The 13,609-nt window shown below is 49.7% G+C and overlaps 5 protein-coding genes across 5 annotated transcripts; 3 read left to right on the forward strand and 2 right to left on the reverse strand.

The window, feature by feature from the left end:
• Positions 1-1,136: 1,136 nt before the first annotated feature.
• On the forward strand, positions 1,137-4,199 carry CI109_103558 (ribonucleoside-diphosphate reductase, alpha subunit; the record flags this gene model as incomplete). The annotated part of the gene is made up of 7 exons (XM_065967309.1): positions 1,137-1,179; positions 1,234-1,247; positions 1,442-1,533; positions 1,599-1,614; positions 1,680-2,120; positions 2,179-3,416; positions 3,470-4,199. 7 exons carry the CDS (start codon positions 1,137-1,139, stop codon positions 4,197-4,199), a joined length of 2,574 nt encoding a protein of 857 aa, XP_065823381.1.
• A 497-nt stretch (positions 4,200-4,696) lies between these two features.
• CI109_103559 (uncharacterized protein) lies at positions 4,697-6,832 on the forward strand (the record flags this gene model as incomplete). The annotated part of the gene is made up of 13 exons (XM_032005685.1): positions 4,697-4,883; positions 4,952-4,979; positions 5,041-5,204; positions 5,281-5,391; positions 5,454-5,595; positions 5,655-5,709; positions 5,770-5,818; positions 5,880-5,981; positions 6,036-6,129; positions 6,192-6,232; positions 6,315-6,434; positions 6,490-6,531; positions 6,597-6,832. The coding sequence occupies 13 exons, from the start codon at positions 4,697-4,699 to the stop codon at positions 6,830-6,832; spliced, it is 1,371 nt and encodes a 456-aa protein (XP_031859932.1).
• Positions 6,833-7,192: 360 nt separating this feature from the next.
• Positions 7,193-7,684, reverse strand: CI109_103560 (uncharacterized protein; the record flags this gene model as incomplete). The annotated part of the gene is made up of 1 exon (XM_032005684.1): positions 7,193-7,684. One exon carries the CDS (start codon positions 7,682-7,684, stop codon positions 7,193-7,195), a length of 492 nt encoding a protein of 163 aa, XP_031859931.1.
• Positions 7,685-7,919: 235 nt separating this feature from the next.
• CI109_103561 (uncharacterized protein) lies at positions 7,920-9,061 on the reverse strand (the record flags this gene model as incomplete). Its single annotated transcript, XM_032005683.1, has 5 exons — positions 7,920-8,286; positions 8,343-8,654; positions 8,719-8,823; positions 8,879-8,993; positions 9,046-9,061. The coding sequence occupies 5 exons, from the start codon at positions 9,059-9,061 to the stop codon at positions 7,920-7,922; spliced, it is 915 nt and encodes a 304-aa protein (XP_031859930.1).
• Positions 9,062-9,627: 566 nt separating this feature from the next.
• CI109_103562 (uncharacterized protein) lies at positions 9,628-13,387 on the forward strand (the record flags this gene model as incomplete). Its single annotated transcript, XM_065967310.1, has 24 exons — positions 9,628-9,821; positions 9,881-9,893; positions 9,952-10,029; positions 10,088-10,189; positions 10,248-10,306; positions 10,357-10,453; positions 10,523-10,584; positions 10,633-10,726; positions 10,783-10,842; positions 10,893-10,934; positions 11,021-11,264; positions 11,319-11,413; positions 11,456-11,530; positions 11,581-11,669; positions 11,722-11,857; positions 11,911-12,023; positions 12,075-12,105; positions 12,159-12,238; positions 12,301-12,326; positions 12,377-12,399; positions 12,459-12,528; positions 12,605-12,663; positions 12,718-13,059; positions 13,118-13,387. The coding sequence occupies 24 exons, from the start codon at positions 9,628-9,630 to the stop codon at positions 13,385-13,387; spliced, it is 2,454 nt and encodes an 817-aa protein (XP_065823382.1).
• Between the last annotated feature and the right edge of the window lie 222 nt (positions 13,388-13,609).

Consider the following 13,609-nt stretch of genomic DNA (forward strand, 5'->3'; position numbering starts at 1 on the left):
CGATGATCGAGTGGAAGTCAGAAATGACGCCATACTGAAGTACAGAACGCCAAGGTAAAATCCTGTCGCAATCTTTCGGCCGGGAGTTCGTGTCACCATAAGTATTCCCACCAAATTTGTCTGCCTTCCTAGTCGCCCTTATCAGATAAGTAGCACATCGGATCACGTGCTCAGGCATTCCTTCAAGTGAACGGGTCCAACCACCGCTCAAGACGAGGCAAAAGGTATCTACGGTGATAATGCCACCGTACATATTGGTATACGTGTTTCTCGCGTGATCCGAGCTGCAATTGCCAGATATGAAGATGGGGGTGCAGTACAAGCTTTAGCCCAGTGCTTCACTCTCTCGTTAAGTGGTCCTCTGTAGACGCTGGAGACAAACAAGTGAAATGAACCATGACTGGCATCGTTAGCATGATGACTAAATATCAGGTCCATCGTGTTATCAATGACGACCAGCCACCAGATGAGTCCAGACATGTACACGGGGAGGGCTCATCACACGATCCCACTCCCAACTTTGCGTTATTCCCTGAGAATCTACTGTATCCCTGTATGTATGTATGTATTTATCCACCTCCACCTTTTGATGGGATGATGCTGAGCAATCATTCCATGCATCGACGCAGAGAGACCCTTACTCCTACGCGACGTGTCATTTAGCAAACTTCACCTGACTTTTGACGTGATGGACGCGACGTTTTTCTGTGATCCTCACCCCGTGTCCCGATGGACGCGTCAACATTAGCGGATCGAGCTTGTTACGTAAACAAATTCGAGGAGGAAGGTCGCGTCGGTACGGTCAGAATGAAATGTTTGAAAAGCAGGGAGCGAGGGATGAGTATGTTATTTTCCCTCTTTCTTTCTTCTCAAACATCTCTCTTTCTAATCTTCCAATTGTTTCGTTTGATTGTTCCAAGACCCCTTCTATCATCTTCACGAGTCTTATCATAGACCTGTATCAAGACATCTCATTGAACGCTACTTGACGAACGTGAGTATAGTGCCGGAATCGAGACGAACCCACTACAGTCAAGCTGACTCATCGCGTCGTGACAGTCTTTTCTCATTTTCTTCTCCAGTCTTTTTCTGTCTTTCTCGCTACTACCCCTACTACACAGACAAACACCGCCAAGATGGTGATGTGGATCTTCAAGCGTGATGGCCGAAAGGAGCCTGGTACGTGTTTCCACTTGGTTATACAGTAGATCCCGCACTGACATCTCACCATAGTGGCTTTCGACAAGGTACGCGCCGACCTCTCAATTCCCTTCCCCAACTTCCAAATCCGATCGTTCCGCATACTGACATCCTGCTTCTTTTCCCTCCATCTTACAGGTCACTGCACGAGTGAGTCGCTTGATACCTAGTCACTCCGTGTACCGAAACTGACAGCGTGGCGCTCTTCACCTTTCCCCCTTCCTCGCGTTTCCCACTACAGATTAACAAACTCTCATATGGTCTTGACCCCAACTTCGTCGAGCCAGCAGAGATCACTATGAAGGTGGTGCAAGGCATTCACGCGGGTATAACGTAGGCATCAGTCTTGCCCTCTACACGAACTTACCGCTGACTTGCAATCAATTTTGTATATATAGAACTGTTGAGCTCGACGTAAGTCAAGATGTGACGATACCACTTGCAATTCTAGCATTGAGCTGATTTGACTCAATCCCTAGAACCTCGCCGCTGAGACCGCTGCCTACCTCACCACCAAGCACCCGGATTACGCTATCCTTGCTGCTCGAATTGCCATCTCCAACCTTCACAAGGAGACCAAGAAGGTCTTCTCCCAGGTCGTTTCCGACTTGTACCACTGGGTGAACCCCAAGACCGGTAAACATGCCCCCATGATCTCCGATGAGGTCTACAAGATCGTCATGGACAACAAGGATGTCCTCGACTCCGCCGTTATCTACGACCGAGACTTTGCCTACAACTACTTCGGTTTCAAGACCCTCGAGAGATCTTATCTCCTCCGAATCAACGGCAAGATTGTTGAGCGACCTCAACACATGATCATGCGAGTGGCCGTTGGTATCCACGGCGCTGACATCGAGAAGGTCATCGAGACCTACAACCTCATGTCCGAGAGATACTTCACCCACGCTTCTCCTACTGTAAGCCATCATCGTTTCTGATCAACCGAAGTCTGACTAATAACCGTTATCCTTGCAGCTCTTCAACGCTGGTACTCCCCACGCTCAGATGTCATCTTGTTTCCTCGTTGCGATGAAGGACGACTCCATCGATGGTATCTACGACACCCTTAAGACTTGTGCTCAAATCTCAAAGACTGCCGGTGGTATTGGTCTTCACATCCACAACATCCGAGCTAAGGGCTCTTACATCGCCGGTACCAATGGTTATTCCAACGGTATCGTTCCCATGCTTCGAGCCTTCGACGCCACTGCCCGATACGTCGACCAAGGTGGTAACAAGCGTCCCGGTGCTTTCGCCATCTACCTTGAGCCTTGGCACGCCGACATCTTCGACTTCCTCGACTTGAGAAAGAACCACGGTAAAGAAGAGGTTCGAGCTCGAGACCTTTTCTACGCTCTCTGGATCTCCGACCTCTTCATGAAGCGTGTCGAGGCCGACGGTGACTGGACCCTCATGTGTCCTGCCGAGTGTCCCGGTCTCGCCGACGTCCACTCCGAGGAATTCGAGAAGCTCTACGAGAGTTACGAGAAGGCCGGAAAGGGTAAGAAGACCATCAAGGCTCAGAAGCTCTGGTTCGCCATCCTCGAGGCTCAGACCGAGACCGGTACTCCTTTCATGCTCTACAAGGACGCTGCCAACTCCAAGTCCAACCAGCAACACCTCGGTACCATCAAGTCCAGTAACTTGTGTACTGAAATCATCGAGTACTCTGCTCCCGATGAGGTCGCCGTCTGTAACCTTGCTTCCCTTGCCCTTCCCGCTTTCGTCGACATGGAGAAGCGAGTCTACGACTTCAAGAAGCTCCACGAGATTACCAAGGTTGTCACCAAGAACCTCGACCGAGTCATTGACCGAAACTACTACCCTGTTCCTGAAGCCCGAAACTCAAACATGCGACACCGACCCGTCGGTCTTGGTGTCCAGGGTCTTGCCGACGCTTTCATGGCTCTCCGAATGCCCTTTGACTCCCCCTCCGCCAGGGAGCTCAACATCCAGATCTTTGAGACCATCTACCACGCTGCCCTTGAGGCGTCCACCGAATTGGCTCAAGAACTTGGCAAGTACGAGACCTACGAAGGTTCTCCCATCTCCAAGGGCAAGCTTCAGTTCGACCTGTGGGGCCGAACTCCTACCGATCTTTGGGACTGGACTGAGCTCCGAGGCAAGATCGCTGAGCACGGTGTGAGAAACTCTCTCCTTGTTGCTCCCATGCCCACAGCCTCCACATCTCAGATCTTGGGTTGGAACGAATGGTAAGTCAATCGTTACTTCCCGTTTCCCGAATCTCGCTAACATCCCACTTCAGCTTCGAGCCTTACACATCCATGTTGTACGCCCGACGAGTTCTCTCCGGTGACTTCCAAGTCGTCTGCCCTTGGCTTCTCCGAGATCTCATCAATCTCGGCCTCTGGGACGACAACATGAAGAACCTCATCATCGCCGCTGGTGGTTCCATCCAGAACATCCCCAACATCCCTGCCGAGCTGAAGGCTATCTACAAGACTGTCTGGGAGATCTCCCAAAAGGCTGTCATCGACCTTGCTGCTGATCGAGGAGCTTTCATCGACCAATCTCAATCCTTGAACATCCACCTTTCCAACCCTTCCTTCTCCCAACTTACCTCCATGCACTTCTACGGGTGGAAGCGAGGACTCAAGACTGGTATCTACTACCTCCGAACACGACCTTCTGCCCAAGCCATCCAGTTCACCATCGACGCCAGCACCCTCAAACAGGCCAAGTCTCAGGCCGCTGCCAGTAAACAGGCGTCTACCTCTGCAGCTGCATCTGCCGACAGTCTCGTTGCGCCTTTGAAGCAAGTCAGCATTGCGACTGTTGCTTCTTCCCACGTTGTCCCCAAGACCGCTCCTTCGCCCGCCCTCGCTGCCAGTGAATCACGATCAGGCAGCCCTGGACCTAGTGAGGAGGAGGAGATTTCATACGAGGAGGCCAAGCGACGCGCAGAGGAGAGAGCTGAGGCTGCTCTTCAGTGCAGCATCGACAACAAGGACGCTTGTGTCATGTGCTCCGGATAAACTTGCATTGAGTTGGAGTTGGGCACGGCTCGCTCCGCCCTTGATGGGCTGAGTTGTGCGGAGATTGGTTGACGACGGGATAGTCGCTGTTTTGTTGTACCTTGTTTCTACTATTTTACTTTTTATATATACATTTTAGCATGCCTTGCATGGATGAACATTTGACGTCTTACACATCGTATCGTGACAATGCCCAAGTGTCCTCTAAGCATGTCCAGAAGCCATTCGGAGCGTGTATTTATTGCTATTTCGGGATCATGAATCAGCGGTGATGACCGCAACTTTACTACTCAACCGCGATAAGCAAACATCGGCTAAAACCGTCGTATCGTTCGAACGAATCGTCGGTGTCTTAGCTCGTATGGGTTTCCCTTCACAGAAAGAGAAAGAGGACGGGGGATTCTTATCCATCTATCGATTGCATTGTACATCCTCGCGTCTCCTTCTGATCAAAGAATCAACTAGACATACACTCCTGCTCCAACTGCTTCTCCAGAATGAAATCGTCACCTACCAACGCGCTGCCTTCGGAGGTACAAGCGCTGGTGAATCAGACTATCGAGTCATTGAAGGATCTCGTCCCTCCAACACCTAGTTTTGTATCGGACGAGATACAAGATGCAGTATTCGAAGCGATCGATGCTGTTGACAAAGATATGAGAGCGTTGAATCTGGCTATTCACGGTGAGTCGACCGCGTTGCGTCGCTTTCCCCTGAACGACTCTTGGCTGACGAGCTATTGGCCGTTGTAGATAACCCAGAACTGATGTTCAAGGAAGTGTGAGTTAGCGACCTTACAAACAAGGTCAGGAAGTCACTTACATCTATGGATGACTCGTAGCAAAGCACACGCACATCTCGTTTCAGCTTTGACCAAACTCGGGTTCACACTCACCAACCCTAGCTCATTACCTACTGCCTTTGTAGCTACTTACACCCATGGGAAGGGTGGAAGGGTATTTGGCTTCAACTCCGAGTTTGACGCTTTACCAAATGTCGGTCATGGTATGTCTCGTGTTTTGCTTCTATATAGACTTTTCTCTTCATTTAGCTGATGAGAGTCGTGATTGCTTCAATGCAGCTTGTGGACACAACCTTATCGCCGTAGTAGGCGTCGCTGCAGCAGTCGGACTCAAAGCCGCTTTGAAAGCGTGTAACATCGCCGGAACAGTCAAGCTTATCGGTACACCAGGTGAGCTTATATATATATTATTGCATTGGACACTAGTGACTGACGAGGCGTGATTTCGGTAGCCGAAGAAGGAGGTGGTGGAAAGGTCATCTTGATCCGAGAAGGACTGTATGACGATCTCGATGCTTGTGCAATGGCTCATCCAGGAGGAGGCTATGGCCCAACACCCTTTACGGGGAGTGCTCATATCGGTGGTCCTGCTTCGTGAGTACGAATGATGACACCAGTTAAAGCAACATGCCGATCGTTCATGCACTACGTAGTCTCGCTCGCGCCGGATTTGATATCGAGTTCCACGGACGTGGGGCACATGCCGGGGTGAGCCCAATATGTCTGTAGGGGGTCCCAGCTCAGGTCACTAATAGCGAAATATATTAGGCCGCCCCTTGGATGGGTATCAACGCGCTTGACGCCGCTGTTCAGGGTTGTAAGTGAAGCTACGACCGTGACTACCATATCAAGCCCACGCTGACCCTTACGTGTCTCAGATACCGCCGTCTCGATGCTCCGTCAACAGCTTGAACCCACAATGCGAGTACACGGTATCATCCAAGGTAGCGAACAATGGGCTCAAAACATCATTCCAAGCTGTAAGTATGAAGCGTGATTGAGGTCTCATCCCATCATTGCTAATTGCACAACAGATGCAAAGGTGTCTTATAGCACTCGTGCGATGACCGTGAAGGATTGTTTGACGCTCAGGAAAAAGACGATCGCTTGTTTCCAATCTGCGGCGGAGTGGGTCGGATCTTCTAGGGCCAGCCACCCAAAGAATAGGTACTGACTAAGTCCTCTCTCAGAGCCACTGGCTGCTCGATTGATATCTCGGCCAAAGATGATGGTAAGTACAAGCTAGGACCAATCAGGATCCTTAGATTAGGCGGTATCGGTAGGCTCATACCGTGACATTGTCACTACTGCAGAGGTATACGCCGACATGCGAAACAACGAGCCGCTCTCTCTGTCGTATGCCTCCTTCATGGAGAAAGCATTTGGAGATAAGATCGCGACCGAAGGCATGACCACTGCCAGTACGGATTTCGGTAAGTGATGAGCGTCATACGCCTCCATCAATCTGCTGATAATATCGCACGATAGGCAATGTGACCTACAAAGTCCCTTCTTTTTCCGCGGGCTACGGTGAGCCTCCATCGCACCGACACGATGATGCGCATGAAGCCTTTGGCTGACGTGAACAATTAAAGAAATCCCATCACCGGTCGGTGCAGGCAATCACACAGCAGGCTTTGCCGCATCAGCAGGTAAGCCCGAAGCGCACAAATTATCGATGAAAGTCGCAAAAGGTCTCGCGGTTATCGGAGCCAAGTTTTTGTCGGATAGCGAGTTTGCGAAAGAGACAAAGAAGGCATTTGAAAAGTTTAAGAAGGAGACGGGTGATTTGCAAGCACCGTCGTTGAGCGAGGGTTTTGAGATGTTGTAATTTCTTGAGGGTGTGGATGAGAGTCGCTTTGGACTCACAGGATCTCACAGAATATTTGGGTCGAACATGGGATACGTTTTCATCAGGTTTTTAAAATGGGCTGCTGCACGAGAAAAGTAATATATACATTGATGAATGGCAATATGGATACGACACAACATCCAGGGGCATGGGTTCTCGTGGATGAGCGACATACCGTTATCGATACATGTTCTCTCCATCTTTCAACAACCTTTCTCTCGCTCTGGTCAGAGCCAGCCCCATCCTGTATTATCTATCAGCAAAGATGCGATCAAGACCACGACGCGTTGCTTGGTGCCGTTCACCAAGCAATGTACTCATGGTAGGTGTGCAAAAACCTTACCTATTAGCCCCCCACTGATCCTCTTTACCTTCTGCTTCGTCAACCCCGAATCCTATTCCCCAAATTCTATCATCCGGACTAGCTTCCACCAGTGTCTTCCCCTTTGTCTTCAACAAGATCGCTTTCAACCTCTCATCCTGATTGAATTTATGATAATTCCCTCTTTCCACCACTTCATCAGCCACTTTATTCCATCTTACTCTATCAAACCCTTTCACTTTCCTTCCGAGAGCTTTGGCTTCTTCAGGTGTTTCAGCGTCAATGATCTGTTTCGCAATTTCTTGATCGTCAAAAAGGATAGCTTTGGAAAACATCATGTGATGTTCGGTAGTCTTGAAGAAGAGGTTTGGATGGGTTGGGTCGGTGAACAAAGCGGGGAACCACTGGGAGAAACATGCGAGAGATATAGGATTGATTGGTGTCACTTCCCAGGACCAGAAGAGGATATAATGTTGGTGAAGGTATGGGTCTTTGCGTGTCGATGACATGTTGGATACCAGCACGGTCGTACGTGATGAAGCTACTACAAACTCTGTAGAATTCAAAAGAAAGACTTGAAATGTAAAGAGGCACAATGTGTTTGCTACACACTTTATGATCGAGCAGGGTGATCGTTTAAAGTGGAGGCACATACTGTAATCTAGCTAATAATCTAGATAAGAACAAGCAAATGCATATGCGATGCCAAATACCGAGAAAACATAAATCCTACACTACACTAAGCTACTCCTCTACGCACTCCCTCCTTCTATACTCCCAGTAGCCGGCACGCATACGGTCATACTTGAGACTCAGCTCCTCGAACACCTGTCCTGCTTCTGTCGTTTGATTTTGCTCGATCAACGAGTCTCCAAGATATTCAAGCGCCAAAGAAACAGGAAGTGGCGTGTCATTCGGCAGCGGGTCTGATGGGAGAGGGAAGTCGAATGTTGATGAGCTTTCCACCGATGTCGCGGACGGACGTGTTGTGTATGGAATTACGGCGGGAAGGAGAGGTGTCAGGGGCAGTTTGAAGTGTTTCAGCAATCCCCGCAGATAGTTCCAAGCTGAAACGTTGTGCGGTATGAGGTGAATCGCTTTCAACGCGTAGCTATAAGTAGAATAAGCATTGCAATACGGTGATAGCCAAAGAGACGAATCACTCACTTCAGCTCTTCCTTCACTCCGTCTGCTTGACTTGTCGCGGCACCAGGCCGAGCCACTCGCAGGAACCAACGCCATCCCCATGCACTGTTATTTCTCCCGTCTACTCTCAACATCTCCTCGCACCACTGTTGCTCGTGTTTCCACTGCTCATCTGGGATGCGCCCAAGCGTCGAGAAGTGAGAGTATAACCAGTGTAGATAGGCCCAGGTATGGTAGTTTTTGGGATCGGGGAGAAGGGCTTGGTGGATGTAATCGATTTCTGAGGATGGGTCTTGGGGGGAGATGTGGGTGAGGAGCAAGAGACGATGGTGCCTGTATGCAGGACTATAAGCACACCGAACGAGATGGATAGCCAGGGACTGTAAGTGGTACTCACCAGACCTGATAGCTTTTGAGATTCTCCACAGCAAACGCATTCATAAGCTGTAGTTCCTCCTCCAAATCTTTCTTCAGCTCCAGTAACGTCGCCATTCGATATTGCCTAGCGAAACATATTCAGCCTTGATTGTTGAAGCGGTACAGCATCAAGGACGTACCAGACAGTGTAATGAGCTGGATTCATCCGGATGACCGTCTCCGTCAACTCGAGTGCTCTCTCCGACTTCTCTCCAGACGCAGCTATCGCTCGGAAGTAGTCCATCGCGTCGCGATCTGTAGCGTTATCAGCGCCGATTCCGGCCGAGCAATACGCGGGGTCACTTACACTCTGCTGAGTACATGATGGGAACGACAGGATTCGGTCCATCATCTTGGGCAATGGGCGTAACATCATTCCAAACACTGCGTTCCCCGAGGGGTATGTATGCGCCAACTTCGACCTTGATGGAGATGTCAGTCTTTAGATCCTTTTGTTCCGCCCGGCAAACCTCACCATAGTATGGATCTTTCAACTCGGATCACTACGGTAGGTTTAATTAACAGTGATGTAGATTGAAAGAGTAGGTATGTCGTTTCTGGGATAGCTGGCTGAATGAAAACAGGCAGAAGTGGAGGGAGGAGGAGAACAATAAGACAATAGACAAAGAAGCCGAAGCGTTCTCCAAAAACGTGGCACCACACGATTCTCACGTGGAGAGGGGCCACGTGCCTGGCCTGATACATCATACTTATATTCGTCACTACTGCTGCTACTGTTTCGATTATGAAGTCATCGCTGCAAAGATTGGTTCTGGTTGAAAATAAACGATGGTACAGCTTAAATACATCATAAATCTATCATCTCTTCATCTTCTCTCTCTACCTGTTCCAAGCACTCACAACCACACCTAATAATCCGTTCAGTATCATGGCAACAACAGGTCTTGCTGCCTCATCGGCAGGAAAATTCGATTCGGTTACCCCACCAAAGGCCTCTTCACTCCCTGCTGAGCTCGTCAACCAACTTCTGATCAACCTCGATGATAAGATCGAGGAATTGAAGAAGGGAGATGCCCTCGATCTCGAAGGTCTCCTTGCCTATCAAAGAGTAGCCAATTATCTGTGAGTGCATACACAACAACTTGAAGACTCGTCCTGACCCTAAGTTTTCTCGATCTCAGTTCTACTGCTCAGGTATGTGTCATAGATCATATACGTATCCCCTCACTCACTTACGTTACGATGCGATCAGATTTTCCTTCGAGACAACGGTCTGCTCACTCGAAAACTCGAGCAGGAGGACGTACGAAAACGTCTCCTAGGTCACTGGGTAGGTGTAGTGTACGACCATCCTTTGACTGGTCATCTGTTGACGTCACGTACAACAGGGAACATGTCCCGGTCTCAACTTTGCTTACGCTCATACCAACAACCTCATCACTACTCATGAGACGGAGGGTGATGTGCCAGACTTCATGTTCCTCACTGGTGTAAGTGCCTATTACACCTGCGCAGTGGATTGTGATTTGACTGACTGTCCGCTTCTAGCCTGGTCATGGTGCCCCTGCTCTTCTCTCCACCTTGTTCATGGAAGGTGCAATCACCAGGTAAGTAGGTCATCGTGTTTCTCTATAAACGCTGACTTGGCATACCACAGATTCTACCCCCAGTACCCCATGTCCCGAGAAGGTCTCGAGAGCTTCATTCGAGCTTTCAGCGCTCCTGGTGGCTTCCCCAGTCATGTGAACGCCGAGGTATGTAATAACCCCCGTTTGATGACATGGACCTGGTAAGAAGCTGCTGACATAGCTATCTATGGATAGACTCCTGGTGCTATCCACGAAGGTGGTGAACTCGGTTACTGCTTGGCTGTGGCATATGGCAGGTCAGTAATCACGATTGCTTCCTGGAATGCGCAGCTGACACACCACAGTGTCATGGACAAGCCAGACCACATTTGTGTTGCTGTGATCGGTGACGGAGAAAGTGAAACTGGTCCAACTGCCACTGCTTGGCATGCTCACAAAGTAAGTGATGGACATCGCGTCATTGACCTCAGGTACTAATCTCGTCGTACTATCAGTATCTCGACCCAGCCGAGAGTGGAGCTGTCATTCCTATTCTTCACGTGAACGGCTTCAAGGCAAGTGTTACTTAGTGCGCTACACTGTGACAAAGCTAATAATCTTATAGATCGGCGAGAGAACTATCGCTGGTACCATGGACGACCTAGAGGTGGGTTGACCACCTGCTGTGACCGAGCTGACCGCCAGATTGCATGCCTCTTCACTGGCTACGGCTACCAAGTTCGCATCGTCGAGTACGGAGACGCGACATCTGGAGGTGGATCCGATCGTGACCATGATATCGCTATCAATTATAACATGGCAGCATCGATGGAGTGGGCATACCAAGAGATCAGGAAGATCCAAACCGCTGCTCGATCGGGCAAACCCATTGTGAAGCCTAGGTGGCCAATCATCATCATGAGGACTCCCAAGGGCTGGACAGGACCTCGGAAACTGAACGAAAACCCTATTGAAGGCAGTTGGCGAGCACACCAAGGTACGTGCGGCTCCATCGTGCATCGTTCGGTGCTGATGATGGCGGCGGTTACAGTACCCCTTCCCGGCGCTGCTAAGGACGACAAAGAGTTTGAACTACTCGAAAAATGGCTCGTTTCCTACGGTCCCGAAGAGCTCTTCCACACCGAAGTGGACTCTACTCATTCGAAGGCTCACAACTCCCACAACAAGGCAGATGGTATCATCGACGGCAAAGCATTACGAATCATTCCTAAAGACCAACAGAAGAGGATGGGTATGGTCGATGTAAGTGATTGATGTGCATGGTAGAGCCGTCGCTAATGCGCCTGCGCTAGGCCACATACCGAGGCTTCAAGCCTCTCAATGTGCCTAACTGGAAGGACTACACTCACAGCACCGACAAAGAGGTTTCCAACATGAAGGCGTGAGTCAATCCTGGTCAGATATGAGAGTTTGAGCTGACAGGATGTTTCCAGTGTTGGCGCCTACGTTGCCAAGATCATCGAGTTAAACTCGGACTCGTTCCGAATCTTCTCCCCGGACGAGATCACCAGCAACAAGCTGGATGACGCTTTCAAAGTCACACACAGGAACTTCCAGTGGGATCCAGAGGTGATTGATCAAAATGGCACATAGCAAACGAACCCAGGCTAACTTCCCCATAGACTGCCAACAACGGGGGACGAGTCATCGAGATGCTGTCGGAGCACACCCTACAAGGATGGATGCAAGGATATACACTTACAGGAAGACACGCTCTCTTCCCCTCTTACGAGAGGTATGTATCTCAAGATCAATCTCATTTGGTGTGGCTAACTCGGCTGTCCAGTTTCCTCGGTATCGTCCAGACCATGATCGAGGTCAGTAATTGGATACGCTACCAAGACGGAGCTAACTTCCATTCTATTGTTAGCAATACGCCAAATTCGTCAAGATGGCCCTCGAAACGAACTGGAGAGGCGATGTGGCCGGCTTGACCTATATCGAAACCAGGTGAATACAATACTCTAACGAAAATGAAGTCGACCAGCGCTGACGATTACTATCGTTCTCAGTACACTTTGGCGTCAGGAGCACAATGGTAGGTTTAGGCTGATCGACGATGTGGTGGATGCTCATACTTTCCCTCAGGTTACTCTCATCAAAACCCTGGTGTACGTCGTTTAACACCTTGTAATCCCTAAACTTTAGCTAATGAGCTAATGTCTAACAGCTCATTAGCTCTTTCATCTCTCTTCCACGTCATTTGGCGAGGATCTATTTCCCTGCGGATGCCAATACCAGTGTCGCCACGGTCGACCATTGCCTCAGATCCAAGAACAGTGAGTGAAACGATGATGAAGACAATCTGACATGTAGACATCAACTTGGTTGTCGGCTCAAAGAACCCGACTCGAGGATGGCTTAACGCCGAGGAGGTGAGCTGCTATGTCAAGTAACATAGCGCCCGAAGCTGACGATAACGGTTTCAGGCCGACCGTCATTGTATAGCCGGTGCATCCGTATGGGAAAAATACTCCTCAGATGGAGGCCTCAACCCGGATGTCGTTCTCGTCGGATGTGGTGTGGAGGTGACATTCGAGGTCATTGCCGCTGCTGCGATCTTGCGAAACAACGGTGTGAAGGTGAGGGTCGTTAACATCAACGACCTTCTCATCCTCGGTCCTACCGGTGTACACCCGCACGCCCTTTCTCAAGAGGCATTTGACAGTCTTTTCACTGCCGACAAACCCGTTATTGTCAACTTCCACGGTTACCCCAAGGACCTTGCAAGTCTTCTCTTTGCCAGAAGCGCTCACGTTGGCAGATCGAGGGTAAGTTAATCACACATCAATTTGCCGACATGAGCGTGAGTACTTACCCTGTTGTTAGTTTGACATCTTCGGTTATATCGAAGAGGGAACGACCACCACTCCATGGTCTATGTTGCGTCTGAACAATTGTTCTCGATACACCCTTGCAGACATTGCCATCCAGCGTCTCAGCAAGGACCAACCGAACCACAAGATCGTTGTCAAAGGCCACGAGCTTTGCAGCTTCTGGAAGCACCAGCTCGTCCTGCACGACAAGTACACCAAGGAGCACGGAGAGGATCCCGCGTGGGTCAACGAAATTGCAGAGTTGGAGAAGAACGCTGCGTAGAGTGTATGTATATGATCCTACTCTTCTGTAGACTAAATGTAGCATAGAATGGAGAGATTAGATGTACGTGTCGCTATAGATAATACAAGCATGCAAAGAAAGATCCAGGTCAGAAAGCAACAATATATTTTGGTTCCGGGTGGCGACCTCCGGCCGAAGAGTCGTTGGAAAGATCAGTAAGCAATAGACAAGTTGAATTGTGTTCTTGCGATCATTCTTCTT

Source organism: Kwoniella shandongensis, chromosome 6 (assembly GCF_008629635.2).
Source record: "Kwoniella shandongensis chromosome 6, complete sequence".
NCBI classification, from domain to species: domain Eukaryota; kingdom Fungi; phylum Basidiomycota; class Tremellomycetes; order Tremellales; family Cryptococcaceae; genus Kwoniella; species Kwoniella shandongensis.